This window comes from Tamandua tetradactyla, chromosome 3 (assembly GCF_023851605.1).
Source record: "Tamandua tetradactyla isolate mTamTet1 chromosome 3, mTamTet1.pri, whole genome shotgun sequence".
NCBI lineage: Eukaryota > Metazoa > Chordata > Mammalia > Pilosa > Myrmecophagidae > Tamandua > Tamandua tetradactyla.
This window is the reverse complement of record NC_135329.1, coordinates 58,151,057-58,167,848: the sequence shown is the minus strand read 5'-3', so window position 1 is coordinate 58,167,848 and position 16,792 is coordinate 58,151,057. Positions and strand designations below refer to the sequence as shown.

The 16,792-nt window shown below is 36.7% G+C and overlaps 2 protein-coding genes across 5 annotated transcripts in view; one reads left to right on the top strand and one right to left on the bottom strand.

Moving 5' to 3' along the window:
- Positions 1-3,044: 3,044 nt before the first annotated feature.
- Positions 3,045-16,792, bottom strand: part of LOC143677333 (nucleolar protein 10-like) — an 82,813-nt gene continuing 69,065 nt past the window's right edge. For both annotated transcript variants that reach the window (XR_013172512.1, XR_013172513.1), the window contains one exon: positions 3,045-11,437. The gene's annotated coding sequence lies outside the window, so the exon portion shown is untranslated. The remainder of the gene's footprint in view (positions 11,438-16,792) is intronic.
- On the top strand, positions 6,292-12,094 carry LOC143677332 (uncharacterized). 3 transcript variants are annotated; one of them, XM_077153192.1, is made up of 5 exons: positions 6,292-7,024; positions 8,847-10,245; positions 10,511-10,740; positions 10,857-11,109; positions 11,304-12,094. In XM_077153192.1, the coding sequence occupies exons 1-2, from the start codon at positions 6,979-6,981 to the stop codon at positions 9,716-9,718; spliced, it is 918 nt and encodes a 305-aa protein (XP_077009307.1). In that variant the 5' UTR covers positions 6,292-6,978; the 3' UTR covers positions 9,719-10,245; positions 10,511-10,740; positions 10,857-11,109; positions 11,304-12,094. The 3 variants fall into 3 exon arrangements, with proteins under 3 accessions (XP_077009307.1, XP_077009308.1, XP_077009306.1); XM_077153193.1 differs by having other exon boundaries at positions 8,847-9,991; positions 10,125-10,740; positions 11,304-12,091; XM_077153191.1 differs by having other exon boundaries at positions 8,847-10,740; positions 11,304-12,091.

The following is a 16,792-nucleotide window of genomic DNA, read 5'->3' as shown; positions in this document are numbered from 1 at the left end:
TGGCTTTTCCCATGAAAATGGGGAGATAGTGTGGGGTACTGACATAAGTTCCTCATTAGAGAACTCAGGGTGCTAGACTCCAGCTTGGACAACAGCAATCATTTTAACCAGTAAGAGTGAGAGCAACTGGCAGCCTCTGTTCCAACCCCTTCTCTGGCAGATTTGAAGGTGTGGCTAATTGAAAGACATAGCAACTTCGTGGGTTCATGTGGGACAGGTTGCTGAAGGGAGGTGATTCCCCAAGAACAGGGGGCATGGCAAGGCCCAGTCCAATTCAAAGCTGTTACTCAAGGAATTCAGATCCCAGGGTCTGGAATTTGAGCAAAAAATTTCAACCCACACAAGCCAAAAGCAGCTGGCAAAATTTGCCTCAGCAATGTGCCTGGTAGTTGTGGAGTCAGCTGAGACCTAAATGCACAGAGTCACCTTAGGACCATAAGGAAGAACTGGCTGATGACCACCATCTGTTAAACATGACAAGAAAGTAAAGATTCAGGGAGATGTCGTGGAGAAGATTGGTGTCCTTCTGGGTCTCCTCTCAAGGTACTTTGGCATTGATCTATGTAATTCCTTCCAGGTCCTGTGCCTGTTGACTAGGAAAATTGACTTTGATAGGCCCTATCTAGTGGAGCCTTCCTCCCAGAGTTAACCAACCGGATAAAAGTAGATTGATATAATACAAGGAATGTCAAAAACATACAGCAGCAAATCACACTCAAAAAAGACCAGGTCAATATTTCCAGAAGAGGAAGAGGGAAAAGGAATCTTTCTATTGGGTGTAAACTACGCCCCCAGTAGTGCAATTTGAAAGAAAAAAGTGGACCATAAATCATTTCATTAATGAAAAAGAAAAAGTGGACACAAATCATTATGTTCTTAGTCATTTGAACATATGTTTAGTTGTTCAAAAAAATCTGATTAGTTAGACAGAAGCTATTATAAAGCTATACAATAAGTTGAACCAAGTATCAAAGAAGAGCTACAGCACAAATCCATTCAACATGAAAATCTAAGGAAGATAAATGACCTTCAGAATAAACTCATCAAAGAGTTTTTAAAATCTAAACAACTGTAAAAAATTACAAGTCACAAAATAAACAGGACTATATGGCACAGACAAAGGAACAAACCAAAAATTCAGCTGAGATATAAGAATTGAAAAAACTGATTAATCATGCTCAAAGAAATCTAAGCCAATTCAAGGAGATGAAGTAAAATGTGGCAAAAGAGATAAAGGATATAAAGTAGACAATGGATGAGCATAAAGAAGAATTCAAAAGCATGTACAAAATAACAGAACATATGGAAATAAAAGGCACATCGGAAGAGATGAAGAAAAGATAGAGTTATACAATAGGAGATTTGAAGGGGCATAAGAAAGGATCACGGAAATATAGGATAGGGCATATTAAATCTTACAGGAAAAAAAGCAGATCAGAAAAGAATTGAAAGTATGGTGTAGGATCTCAGGGAACTGAATGGCTACATGAAACACTCAAGTATACGTCATGGATGTACCATATGTAAAAGAGAGGAGAACAGGTACAGGTAGAATATTACAGGAAATAGTGGTTGAACATTTACTAACTCTTATGAAAGATATCAATATACAGTTTCAAGAAATACAACATACTCCTGACAGAATAAATCTGAATACACCTACTCCAAGACACTTACCAATCACAATGTCAAATACCAAATTAAAGAGAGAATTCTGAAAGCAGCAAGAGCAAGTGATTAATAACTTACATAGTAACTACAATAAGATGAAGTTCTTATTTCTTATCAGAAGCTATGGAGGTGAAATGGTCATAGACTGATATATGTAAGACACTGGAAGAGAAAAACTGCAGCCTAGCATTTTTTATCTGGAAAAACAATCAATTGTAAAATGAAGGAGAGTTTAAAATATTCTCAGATAAACATAAGCTCGGAGCTGGGACAGACTATTAACAAGAAACCTACTCTGTAACAGGTAATACAGGGAGTACTACAGGCTGAAAGGGAAAGACAGGAGAAAGAAGTTTGAAAAAGAATGGAGAAATGAAGAATGCCAATATGTGTAACTAAAGAGGTAAAAAATGAGAAACACTCAGGTAGGAAATATAAAAGCCCTAAGTTAAAATGGTTGAGGAATGTATTGCCTTTACGCTGGAGGTTAATGGATTAAACTCCTCAATCAAAAGACACAGACAGGGGAAATGGATAAAAAAATATGTGATCCATCTATATGTATGTTCCTTTACAAGAGACTCAATTTGGGCCAGTTGTCAAAATTAGGTTCAAAATGAAACGTTGGAAAAAGATATTCTATGCAAACAGTAACCAAAAAGATCAGGAGTAGTACACTAAATGAGATCAAATAGAATTCAGAAGCAAAAATTTTAAGAGCCAAGGCTAACACTATTTATTATTTAAGGAAGGAATCGACAAAAAGTAATAACCATTGTGAACATTTACATATCTAAGAAGGTGGTGAGCCAGAAACTGGCAACACACTACAGAGAAACAGACATTGCTAGATTGCTATTATGAGACTGCTCTCATCAACAGATAAAACATCTAAGATCTACAGGAACAAAAAAAATTAACTTTAATAATAAGATAAATGAGCTAGACATAACAGATAGATACAGATAAATACACCCCACGACAGGAGGATATATATTCTTCTCAAGTGCTTATGGATCACTCCAGGATAGCCCATATGATGGGACAAAAAACATGTTCTCAACAAATTGACAAATTTGGAAAAATACAAAGCATTTCCTAGGACCATAATGGAATTAAGCTGTAAAACAGTCACAGCAGAAAGACTGGAATATTCACAAATACATGCAGGTCAAACATACTCTTAATCAGTAGGTCAATGAAGAAATTACTAGAGAAATCAGTAAATATCTCAAGATGAAAGCAAGTGAGAATAAAACATATCAAAAACTATGGGATGCAGCAAAGGCAATGATGAGAGAGAAATTTATTGCTAATATCATAAAAGAGGAAAGAGGTAACATAGAATAGCAAACTGTACATTTGGAGGAACTAGAAAAAAACATTAAACTCACCTGACAGTAAACCTAAGGAAAAGAAATAATAAGGATTAGAGCAGAAATAAATTAAACTGACAATTTCAAAAAAGGGGACTATCAACAAATACACAAGTTGGTTCTGTGAGAAGTGCAATAAAATTGACACGCTCTGACACAGACACACAAAGAAAAACAGAAGATGCAAATAAAGAAAATCAGAACTGAGAGGTGGAACAGTACTACTGATAACACAAAAATAAAAACTATCAGTAGAGGATAATATGAGCAACTCTATGCCAAGAAACTAGGCTGCTTAGAGTAGATGAACTACCTATGATGACTTAGAGACCACAGGGATTCAGAGGTGATTTTATGAATCATTGTGAGAAAAGGTAATTCCAATCCTTCTCAAACTTTTCCACAAAATTGTACAGGAGGGAATACTCCCTAAGTTATTCTAGTAAGCTAACACCACTTGAATACAGACATCAGTCCAAGATACTATGCAGAAAATTATAGATGAACTACAGATGCTTAGAGAGAGAAATGCCCTGGAAATGCTAAGAGAACACCCAAAAGACACAGCTATTGGATTCAGAAGGTTGAAAGCAATGGAACTTGGAGAAAGGAGTAGCAAATGCCAACTGTGTGCCTTACAAGGTCTTTCAGATGCCAGCGGACTTTTTTCAGAGTACAGGTATCATCCAGTTGATGCCTTCACTGGGACATTTTCATGGACTTAGAACTCTAAATTCATAACTTAATAAATTCCCCCTGGAAAGCAAATTCATTTCTGGGAGATTGCATTCTGGCAGCTTTAGCAAGCTGAAACAGTGTTTAATGTATTGTTTGTCCTTTAACCTGTAGAAATATATGGTTACTATGTTTTCCAATAATAGAAGAAAAGAGTGGGTGGGATAAAGTCTGTAAAGAGCTAAGAAAATTACATCAGATAGTAAATTATTAAATATAACAAGGTATTTTTCATTTTTTTCACACAGCTTGATGCATTATGAATAACAATATCATGGTAAGAGGAAAATGAGGATAGAGTTTTATAGGGGTAATGTTCTCATATACATCTAGAATTAAACTAGTACAACTATGAAACATATTAGGATAAGTTTATTTACACACATTTATGTAAAAGAGAGTAATCAAAAAATCAGGTAACAAAAAATACAATAAGGCAATCATCAAATAAAAATGCTACAATAGAATATATTTATTAACTGCAAAATAAAGCAGCATAGAAGGAACAGAGGGACCACAGAGACATGAGGTACATAAGAAATTAAATAGTAAAATGGAAAATGAAACTCCAACCAAATACACATAATAGAAAATTACACAAATACCTCACAATAAAAGAAAACTATAGAATTGAATACCTTACAAATGTGGACACACTCTCCACCACAAAATACTAGCATACTGAACCCTGCAACATAAAAAAAATTATATGGCCTGACAACATGAAGTTGATGCCAGATTTACAATGTTGTTTTAACCCTTAAATATCAATTGATATGTCTTATCAATAGAATAAAAACCATTATGACATGACCATATCAAACATGCATTAAGTATCTGACAAAAACCAACACCCTTCCACAAGAGGTATACTCACTTACTAGGAATAGAAGGGAATTTTCTGATTCTAATAATGGTCATCCTTCAAACACCCATGTCTAATATCACATTTAATGGTGAAAGGACTAAATGCTTTCCTTCAAAGATCAGGAACAAGACAAGATGTTTGCTCTCTCCACTTAACATTTAAGATTGTACTGGAGCTTTCCATCAGAAAACTTAGGCAATGAAAAGAAATAAATGCCAGGAAGACCAGAAAGGAGGACGTTTATTCTATTCAGAGATGACATGATTTTGTAGGAAGAAAATCCTAAAGAATCCCCTACAAACTACTATACCTAATGAGTTCAAAAAGGTGCAAGATATAAGATCAATCTAAAAAATTCAGTTCTATTTCCTTATACATGCAATGAACAATCCAAACATGAAAACAAGAAAAAAAATTCTCTTCAGTCACATCAAAAAAGACAAAATTCTTAGGAATAAATTTAACTACAAAATTGTAAATTTTACTTTCAGAAAATTAAAAACTCTGATGAAATGATGTAGATGGTTAAAATAAATTTAAAAATCCTATGTTTATGATTCAGAACACTAAATATTAAGATCACAATAATTCCCCACTTCATCTACAAATTCAATGAAATTCCTATCAGACTCTGAGCAAATTATTTCTGAGAAATGATCAATAAGACTTGACACTCACATACAAAAGAACTTTGGGCCCTTATTGCACAACACTTAAAACAACTCAAATAGATAAACATTGGAATATAAGAAAAAATTATAAAACTTTTAGAATACAAGTGAGATAAAAATTCATGATTGGATTTTCCAAAGACCATCAGAAGAATGATAAACAATAGAAAATAGATAAAATTGGGCCACAAGAAAAACAAAATCTTTTCTGTTTCAAAGGACAACATCAAGAAAGTGAAAAGAGAACTTAATGAATGGGAGAAAATATGTGCAAATCATGTATCTGATAAGGAGTTTTGACTACAATATGAAATGGCCATATACAGCTCAATATAAAAATAACTAACACAATTTAAATGTTACAAAGCATTTCAAGAAACAGTTCTCTAAAGTTATACCCAAATATACAAAACCACATGAAAATATGCTCCATGTTAGCCATCTTGGATATCAAAATCAAAATCACACTGTGATACTATTTCATAGCCACTAGCATAGATAGAATCAAAAACTCAGGATTTTCACAATAATATATCTGGTATATCAATGTCAAAAGATGAGCAACTAGACACGTTACACAATCCCATTCTGTGCTGGATGCCTAGAAGGGGAGTGTTCCTTTATAAAGTCACCAGACATTCACGTATTCCACAAATGGATATTGGGTGCCTATTATGGGAAGGAACTTTCTTACTTTCTAGAACTGCAAAGATGAAGTAGTTCTCCTATTTTCCATTAATTTGATACAATACTTTCAGAGGCTAGATATTTGGAAATGACCATCTCCCATGATCCACGAGCGGAGCAAGGATGGAAGCTGCCTTTGGGCATTCTGAATCATTCAAGAAGGAAAATCACATTGACTGCACTAACTAAGCAAACTGTCACCTAAATCACAATAGTAACAGCCAGCATTCATATGGTCTTACTGTTGATCAGCCACACACTTATTTCATACTAATGACAACATTGAGATGGATAGAGTCTAATGTCTTTTACAGAAGAGTACAGCTCTTTTCAATACCATGTATCTCCGAGTCAGGGTGAGCAAAGGGAGAGGAGAAGTGGAAAGGGAAGACTTGTAGTCAGAGTCAACAGCCTATGTTAAGACTCTGGTACAAAGATACCTGAGGGGGTTCAGACAGGATATTGTGTTATTAAGTTTGAAGTGTCAGGATTCAATCAGAGTCAGATGAGAAGTTTGGGGACATAAACATCCCATCACATTTAGTAATTAAGCACTGCACATCCATCTCTTTGGAGATTATAACTTCTTTGAGGACAGAGAAGAGTTTCAATTCATTTTTATTATATACTCTGATCTACAGTCCCTTGTCAACTGCTACTTCAGGTGCTGCTGTTTTTCTTGTTTCTGTGTTTAGATTCAAACTGGCCCATGGAACTGAGCTATGTCAGTGATGATGTCACACAAGGGTTACTGGAAGTCTTGGTGCTCACTCATATCCCAACTGCTCTTCTGCGAGGTTGGTGATCTGAGATCTCCCTGTGGGAGAGCGACTTTGACTATAGATTGGCAGATAATCAGGACTAAATCCAAGGCCCCAACTCAGGAGAGGCTGGAACAGCACCTCCCACTGGGAGGTGTGATAAAACCTTTCAGAAACTCTCCTTTTAAGTTCTCATTCACCCAGACAAGATGTCACAGCATTCTGCAAGGAAGAGACCTTTCTCTGAAACCTTAGGTAAGAATGGAAGGAAAATTGCCTCTGACTGATGGTCGATGGGCCATGAGGCATTTTATTTTCCTGTCCAGATTTCCCCTAATTTCCCTGGAATTTGATCTGCCTTGGGCCAGAGAAAAGATGGATTTTGGAAAGGAGGCAATAACTCACCAAGGTTTTCACTGAGAACATAATTCTTTCATGTGGTAGATAATTAACAAAATTGCATAGTATGAATGAATAATAAAGAAATAAATGAGTAAACAAGCAAAATAATCAAGTGATTTTTCAGGAACTTCAGTAATAATTTCAAAAAAGTTGTTCAATTTTCGGTTTTGAATCCTAACTTCCTCATGTAGATGACAAAGAAGGAAGGGGGCAACAGAGTCAGAAGGATGTGGGCAAGGGGAATAAGGTGGCTTTTTGAAGATTTTTACTTCACCATTATTACATATTGTGTATGAGATTAAAAACATATTTTGAAGAATCTTGAAAAGAAACCAAATGTTGAGGGAGTTATGTGAGTGTGTAGTGTGATGGAGCCAGTATCACATATTCACCCCAGGTATCCTAGTCCCGTGAGCTCTCCTCTTCTCAGGTGGATGAGTTGTGCAGGCCCCTCGCCCCTTAGTTCCAAGGAAATCCATCTCGTTTTTCTCCTACCTACTACTTTCCAAGCAACTAACACCATATAAAGGCATAGCTTCACTTCACGATCATAGTTTTAATTATTTCTTTACTCAAACTGAGCTCTACTCTAATTCATTTCCCCAAGACAATTTCCTTCACCCACCCTACTCCTCCTCTGCTTCTCTCATCTGCTCCATCCACTAGTGCAGCCCACCTTCCTGCTAACTTTTCCATCTCTGCCTGCCTCTAACATCCTTATGAAATTCACTCACCCCTCTCTATCCAAAGACTATGAATGGATTTTCACACTTCATTCACACCCTGATATCAACAACTCTCATCTCCATCTTTTTCTTTTCATTGTGAATAATCTGATCTTATTCTGAAATATACAGAAACCTTTAAGCTGAAAATCACACACTGTCAGAAAATTTTTTTTTAGGTTTCTGCATCATGACCATCTGAGATTTATGGAATCATGACTTTAAGACATGGAGAACTCTGTTCTGGATGCATTAATTGATCCTGAAAGAGATATCTTAATAAGGATATATTAATGGGAACATTAGTCAGGGAAAACACCTTTTACATGGAATTGTTGCTAAGTGAAAATGATAAAAATGAGAGGTATAATGGTACTAAGTAAAACAATTTATTCAAATTCCTTTCTTTAAACATAACTCCCTTTATATAAGCTTTCCCTGAAAAGAGTTTGAAATTAGATTTAAAAAAAAGGTTACCAGTACTTCTATTTCACTATTCATCCTCCAAATTTATTAAGAAGATTATTTTCACAGAATACTTCTTTTAGAGAGGTAACATAAAATGAGGAAAGTTCAGGCACATGGGGTAATTCTACATTCCAAAGCAGAAATCAATTGGAATTTAAAAACCAAAAATAAAAGAAAAATTTTAAAGGATGAATCTACAATTGAAAACATAGAACCCCAACATGAATTAGTGCTTTAGAAGAGTAAAAATGTTTGTGATAAGGTGATACATTAATAAATATAATGTGCACAGGACATTAAGTTGCCCACATAGTGTCTCCAAAGTAAAAGGACCCCTGTGAAAGGAGAAAGAACTGACACAATTTAGTAGTGCCAAGGAAGGTTTGGATGGAAAAGTCTCAAGTGATCTCTGTGATAAAAGCTTGAGCTCACTGCTGTCCACCCACGATTCAAACAGATCATAAAAATAACTCTGTTTTCAGATATTGTGACCGAAGAGGAGATTGCCAAGCAGCCTACGACACAGAAATCAAGAAGTCCAGACTCCAGGCCCAGTAAGATTCCAAGGGTGTCAGAGAGGTCTTCTTCCTCAACTTCAACTGAGAAGCCCTCAAATTCATCAGACTACCAGTCGGGGTCTCCTTCTGGGCACCAATGGGTCAGGTGTGCCTATTTTACCAGAGTGCACACAGTAAAGGGTGTAGCTGTTGAGTGGCAAACCAAAAGCACATTTTCACCCGTGGGAAACGCACATCCCCAGGTCTTTGAGGCTGAGCTCTCTGAAGAGAGCACCACTGGCTCTCTCCCGAGTCTAACCAACACCGAGTCCATGCTCAGCTCCCCGGAGCCCTTCCAGGAGCAACCTGAAATACCCATCCCTGAGCCTGTTGTCCATCTGGAGGAGGAGGAGGAGAGGGCCCGGGCTGCAACCCCAGAATGGCTAGTCACCACAGAGCTCGGCTTCCGCTGTGTAGCCTGTTGCCGGGTGTTCCTGACCAGGGAGGCATTCCTGGTGCATGCAGAGCACGGCGTCAAAGAGGGATTTAGCTGCCGTGCCTTCTATGAAGACGTGCTGGAGAGGCAACGGCCCCACTCAGAAAGGCGCCCTCGTCGACAGTGTCTCCAGATGGCCCACCATTGCATGAAGGCGAATGTGAAAAAGAAAATAAAAGTAAAGGAAGAAATCTGTCGCCGCTTACAGGAGAAGATGGAAGAACAGAAACAAAAGCTGTTGCAACTGCAGCAGGAGTTGGTGAGGCTGCAGAGCCAAGAGGCCCAGCAGAAGAAAAGGAGAGCAGCACACCCTCAAGGGCAGAGGGGGAAGCGCTTAAAGACACACCGTAAAACACACTGACTTGGACAGGGAAAGGGGTTTGGGCTGGGAAATGTGGGCTTTTCTCTGGAAACTTCCCTTTAGGTTACGTCAATCCATCTCCTCTTTACGAAGCTCCCCTTGTTCCATTGTAACGCCTCTACCCCACCCCAATGTCATGGGCAGTTCCACCCTAGAAGGAACTGGACTGTAACAGCCTCAGAAGAGCTGACATCAACTCAGGCTCAGTGTCCCCCCCAGGCCAGGAGAAGACAGAAGCCTCATCTGGATAGTGACTTTTACAAGGCCCTGCATGTGAGCCACATGTTAAGTCAGGAAGGAGGATATGGGATATTATTGGAACACGGGAGGCTGAAATGAGTCTCAGCCTAGGTGACTACAGGGGAAATGTGTTTCTGAAGGACGATATAACAGATTTTTAATGCAGAAGGAAGAGGAGCAGTGCCAGACTGTGGGGGATCCTGCCTGCCTGGAAACAATCTACCAACATTTAGGCAGTGAAAAGAAGGAGGGCACTGTCACAGGACAGGAGGACATCATGAAATAAGGTGAGTTCATAACATCCCAGTAGATGCTGAGAGAATCTGAATTTGGGTTTATGATGTATTGCTTCCTCTTGATTTGAGTGTAAGCAGCAGCTGGTATAGAAAAATTCCACTGAGTGTTCTATTTTCCAAATAAGTGTAGAACCAGTAGCTCATGGATAACTGCTGCAAAGATGTCCTTGACTATATACAAACACTTTTCAATATTCTTTTAAGCAGACTTTACTCTGTGGTTTTATTCATATCTTTGACCTTTGTTGGCTTTTAGTTTTTCTCTTCTATAACTCAACAATCCTGAGATCCTTCCCTGGAACAACCAGAGCTGAGAGTAAATGCATAAAAGAGAGCACAATATCTCCGAAACCTGGACAGGACAACAACATACTAGACAATCTCATGTGAGGAAGAGATGGGCAAATTCAGATCCAGATTCAGTAAGGAGGAAAAAAGGCTAGTCACATGCACAGCATCAAGTTCCTGGGCCTGGAAGTCTTGAAGGTGACAGGGGCATTTCCACCTACTTCAGAGTGGCATGGGGAAGCCTTCAGAGACACTGGAAGGGGATAAGGGCCTGTCACATAACATTTACAGTGTGTTCTATTTTTATTTCTCAGAGAGATAGTGAAGGCGCCAGTGAGCAGAGTGAAGTTGGGGCTATGAGATGACATCCATCCATACACTATCATCAAGAAAAACAAAAGCCAATGAAGCACTGATGTACTGCAGTTGGAGAAGGCCAGAGGATGGCTCATGACTTCCAACAACCTGAAGACTTTTGGCCAAAATATTCTTTTTCCTGGATAGCTGCATCTTCTCAGTTAACTTCCTCTATGGTCAGTCTGGTGAAAAAGGCTACAGTATCCAAGAGTGAGTTTTCAACTGGAGCAATGAGGTGGAAGGTGTAGGCACCATATGAGAGAAAGAGTCCTGTAGAGGCCCATATGTTGCCTAGTGAATTGTCCATTGTGTCCAGCTACTTCCTTATCTCTAGACATAAACACACGATATGTACTTCAAGAATAAGTCCATTAACACTCAGAATTGTTTTCTGTCATTTCTAGGTATGAGATCAGAAGAGGTCACTGACTCCAAATAGGAAGTAGGAGATCACTGGCCTTTTATACAGTTTGTGGACATGCTCTTCCTCCAATGATTAAAATCTTTGTACACCATGTTATAGGTATGTTTTTGTTGCCTATTTAGAAAATAACAAACAAAATTTGTTAAAACATTTTAACATATATAGGTATTTAACTTACACACTGCATTGTCACATTACAAGCATTGTAAACTTTTATAAAGAAATAAGCAGAGCCATGCCCTCATGCAAATTGTACCTCCTCCATCAAGATGTGCAGTTTTAACAACACACATGTATTGTTTCATACTTTCTTCCTTTTGGAGATTTATATATATGTGCAGATACACATGTTCATCTCTGTTTCTTTGCTTTTAGGGAATACAGGTCACACTCTGCACACTTGCTATCTGTCATTTAACAATCAATCATGGTTCCCTGTAGTTCACTACATATGGCATCCACAATATCATTTCAATTGTTTAATTTTTAAATTCTTATTCATACATGTATTATATAAATGGGAACTATTACAGTACACTTCACACATGTTCATAAATAACTCTACTGGGTAGCACATGTCCGTGTTCTTTATGTCCCGTCTTTTCTGCATGCTCTGAATCTCTACTCCCTGTACTTTTCCCACAAGTGAACCCAAGGTAATTTATAATAAATATCTCCTAACTAGTCTACCTTATAATTCATGCCTAAATAATCATACTCAGATATCCAAATCTAGCTATCTACTCTATTTTACACACATGTATATATATATGCATGTCTTTGAATATATTATTTGTATTCTTTCAACCAAATGGGCTCATTTTATGTATGCTACTATGCAACTTGCATTTCTCCCAATACAATACTTGACATTTTTCTATCTCAACTGCTATTGTTCCCTTTCATTATGATGGCTGTCTAATATATGCTGTGGTTTTACCCTATTATTCTATATATTACCATCAGAGGGAAGTAATTTTCTTTCTCCTTTTCAGTCATTATTGACTTTAAAGCTGTCAATATTTTTTCTGTACATTTCTCTCTTTGAAATAATTTCTAACGGTGAGATTTGCAGTTTGGTATATTTTAGAATTTTAGTGCTATCGCTACATTGCTTTCTGTAAAATCATGTAATAATGTTCTTTTTTGACTATGCAAATGCATATCCTTTCCACACAACCCAGCTTATAACCGCTATATTAGTTTCTTAAATTTGAACAGCTTCACTGGTACGTTGACATTTTTTCCATTTAGCAGTATTTGTGAACAACTTCATTCATCTATCTTAGGCATTTTGATTTTTGATGAATGTCCTGTTTTAATTCATCCTTCAGTTTTCAAGGGCTGAATTTTTGTACCTATTTTCTTACTAAGATGAAAATTCATATGTTCGTGGGTGGTTCAGTGGGAGAATTCTTGCCTTCCATGTGTTCCCAGACCATGCACCGCCCTCCCCCCCAAAAAATGAGTTATTAAACCTATGTCATCTACATTTAAATAATGTTCCAAAACTATTATTCATTATTAATGCATACAATTCAAATTCCCATATTGATATCATGGAAACTGCATGTCATTTATGCAACAAGTCTACTCATTCAGTACGATGCAATAATTTTTCATTAATTGGGCTTCATTTTATTTATTCCAATAGACTTATTTCCTTCATAATATGTTTTTTTTTTCATTTTTTTTTATTAATTAAAAAAAGAATTAACAAAACAATTAGAAATCATTTCAATCTACATGTACAATCAGTAATTCTTAATAACATCACATAGTTGCATATTCATCATTTCTTAGTACATTTGCATCGATTTAGAAAAAGAAATAAAAAGACAACAGAATAAGAATTAAAACAATAATAGAAAGAAAAAAAAAACAAAAAAAACAAAAACAAAAGACCTATACCTCACATGCAGCTTCATTCAGTGTTTTAACATAATTGCATTACAATTGGGTAGTATTGTGCTGTCCATTTCTGAGTTTTTATATCCAGTCCCGTTGTACAGTCTGTATCCCTTCATCTCCAATTATCCCTTCTCTTTTTTTTTTTTTAATTAACGGAAAAAAAGAAATTAACCCAACATTTAGAGATCATACCATTCTACACATGCAATCATTAATTCTTAACATCATCACATAGCTGCATGATCATCATTTCTTAGTACATTTGCATTGGTTTAGAAGAACTAGCAACATAACCGAAAAAGATATAGAATGTTAATATAGAGAAAAAAATAAAAGTAATAATAGTAAAATAAAAAAAAAAAAACACAAAACAAAACAAAAACCTATAGCTCAGATGCAGCTTCATTCAGTGTTTTAACATGATTACTTTACAATTAGGTATTATTGTGCTGTCCATTTTTGAGTTTTTGTATCTAGTCCTGTTGCACAGTCTGTATCCCTTCAGCTTCAATTACCCATTGTCTTACCCTGTTTCTAACTCCTGCTGAACTCTGTTACCAATGACATACTTCAAGTTTATTCTCGAATGTCCGTTCACATCAGTGGGACCATACAGTATTTGTCCTTTAGTTTTTGGCTGGATTCACTCAGCATAATATTCTCTAGGTCCATCCATGTTATTACATGGTTCATAAGTTTATCTTGTCTTAAAGCTGCATAATATTCCATCGTATGTATATACCACAGTTTGTTTAGCCACTCTTCTGTTGATGGAGATTTTGGCTGTTTCCATCTCTTTGCAATTGTAAATAATGCTGCTATAAACATTGGTGTGCAAATGTCCGTTTGTGTCTTTGCCCTTAAGTCCTTTGAGTAGATACCTAGCAATGGTATTGCTGGGTCGTATGGCAATTCTATATTCAGCTTTTTGAGGAACAGCCAAACTGACTTCCACAGTGGTTGCACCCTTTGACATTCCCACCAACAGTGGATAAGTGTGCCTCTTTCTCTGCATCCTCTCCAGCACTTGTCATTTTCTGTTTTGTTGATAATGGCCATTCTGGTGGGTGTGAGATGATATCTCATTGTGGTTTTGATTTGCATTTCTCTAATGGCCAGGAACATTGAGCATCTCTTCATGTGCCTCTTGGCCATCCGTATTTCCTCTTCTGAGAGGTGTCTGTTCAAGTCTTTTTCCCATTTTGTAATTGGGTTGGCTGTCTTTTTGTTGTTGAGATGAACAATCTCTTTATAAATTCTGGATACTAGACCTTTATCTGATATATCATTTCCAAATATTGTCTCCCATTGTGAAGGCTGTCTTTCTACTTTCTTGATGAAGTTCTTTGATGCACAAAAGTGTTTAATTTTGAGGAGTTCCCATTTATTTATTTCCTTCTTCAGTGCTCTTGCTTTAGGTTTAAGGTCCATAAAACCGCCTCCAGTTGTAAGATCCATAAGATATCTCCCTACATTTTCCTCTAACTGTTTTATGGTCTTAGACCTAATGTTTAGATCTTTGATCCATTTTGAGTTAACTTTTGTATAGGGTGTGAGAGATGGGTCTTCTTTCATTCTTTTGCATATGGATATCCAGTTCTCTAGGCACCATTTATTGAAGAGACTGCTCTGTCTCAGGTGAGTTGGCTTGACGGCCTTATCAAAGATCAAATGTCCATAGATGAGAGGGTCTATATCTGAGCACTCTATTCGATTCTATTGGTCGATATATCTATCTTTATGCCAATACCATGCTGTTTTGACCACTGTGGCTTCATAATATGCCTTAAAGTCAGGAAGCGCGAGACCTCCAGCTTCGTTTTTTTTCCTCAAGATATTTTTAGCAATTCGGGGCACCCTGCCCTTCCAGATAAATTTGCTTATTGGTTTTTCTATTTCTGAAAAATAAGTTGTTGGGATTTGGATTGGTATTGCATTGAATCTGTAAATCAATTTAGGTAGGATTGACATCTTAACTATATTTAGTCTTCCAATCCATGAACACGGTATGCCCTTCCATCTATTTAGGTCTTCTGTGATTTCTTTTAGCAGTTTTTTGTAGTTTTCTTTATATAGGTTTTTTGTCTCTTTAGTTAAATTTATTCCTAGGTATTTTATTCTTTTAGTTGCAATTGTAAATGGGATTCGTTTCTTGATTTCCCCCTCAGCTTGTTCATTACTAGTGTATAGAAATGCTACAGATTTTTGAATGTTGATCTTGTAACCTGCTACTTTGCTGTACTCATTTATTAGCTCTAGTAGTTTTGTTGTGGATTTTTCCAGGTTTTCGACGTATAGTATCATATCGTCTGCAAACAGTGATAGTTTTACTTCTTCCTTTCCAATTTTGATGCCTTGTATTTCTTTTTCTTGTCTAATTGCTCTGGCTAGAACCTCCAACACAATGTTGAATAATAGTGGTGATAGTGGACATCCTTGTCTTGTTCCTGATCTTAGGGGGAAAGTTTTCAATTTTTCCCCATTGAGGATGATATTAGCTGTGGGTTTTTCATATATTCCCTCTATCATTTTAAGGAAGTTCCCTTGTATTCCTATCTTTTGAAGTGTTTTCAACAGGAAAGGATGTTGAATCTTGTCGAATGCCTTCTCTGCATCAATTGAGATGATCATGTGATTTTTCTGCTTTGATTTGTTTATATGGTGTATTACATTAATTGATTTTCTTATGTTGAACCATCCTTGCATACCTGGGATGAATCCTACTTGGTCATGATGTATAATTCTTTTAATGTGTTGTTGGATACGATTTGCTAGAATTTTATTGAGGATTTTTGCATCTGTATTCATTAGAGAGATTGGTCTGTAGTTTTCTTTTTTTGTAATATCTTTGCCTGGTTTTGGTATGAGGGTGATGTTGGCTTCATAGAATGAATTAGGTAGTTTTCCCTCCACTTCGATTTTTTTGAAGAGTTTGAAGAGAATTGGTACTAATTCTTTCTGGAACGTTTGGTAGAATTCACATGTGAAGCCATCTGGTCCTGGACTTTTCTTTTTAGGAAGCTTTTGAATGACTAATTCAATTTCTTTACTTGTGATTGGTTTGTTGAGGTCATCTATGTCTTCTTGAGTCAAAGTTGGTTGTTCATGTCTTTCCAGGAACCCGTCCATTTCCTCTAAATTGTTGTATTTATTAGCGTAAAGTTGTTCATAGTATCCTGTTATTACCTCCTTTATTTCTGTGAGGTCAGTAGTTATGTCTCCTCTTCCATTTCTGATCTTATTTATTTGCATCCTCTCTCTTCTTCTTTTTGTCAATCTTGCTAAGGGCCCATCAATCTTATTGATTTTCTCATAGAACCAACTTCTGGCCTTATTGATTTTCTCTATTGTTTTCATGTTTTCAATTTCATTTATTTGTGCTCTAATCTTTGTTATTTCTTTCCTTTTGCTTGCTTTGGGGTTAGCTTGCTGTTCTTTCTCCAGTTCTTCCAAATGGATAGTTAATTCCTGAATTTTTGCCTTTTCTTCTTTTCTGATATAGGCATTTAGAGCAATAAATTTCCCTCTTAGCACTGCCTTTGCTGCGTCCCATAAGTT

What these genes read in the sequence shown, in the direction of transcription:
- LOC143677332 (XM_077153192.1), top strand. Translation starts at nt 6,979, where the DNA reads ATGTCACAGCATTCTGCAAGGAAGAGACCTTTCTCTGAAACCTTAG. An exon ending in ACCTTTCTCTGAAACCTTAG is followed by an intron (nt 7,025 to 8,846) that starts GTAAGAATGGAA and finishes CTCTGTTTTCAG; the next exon opens with ATATTGTGACCGAAGAGGAG.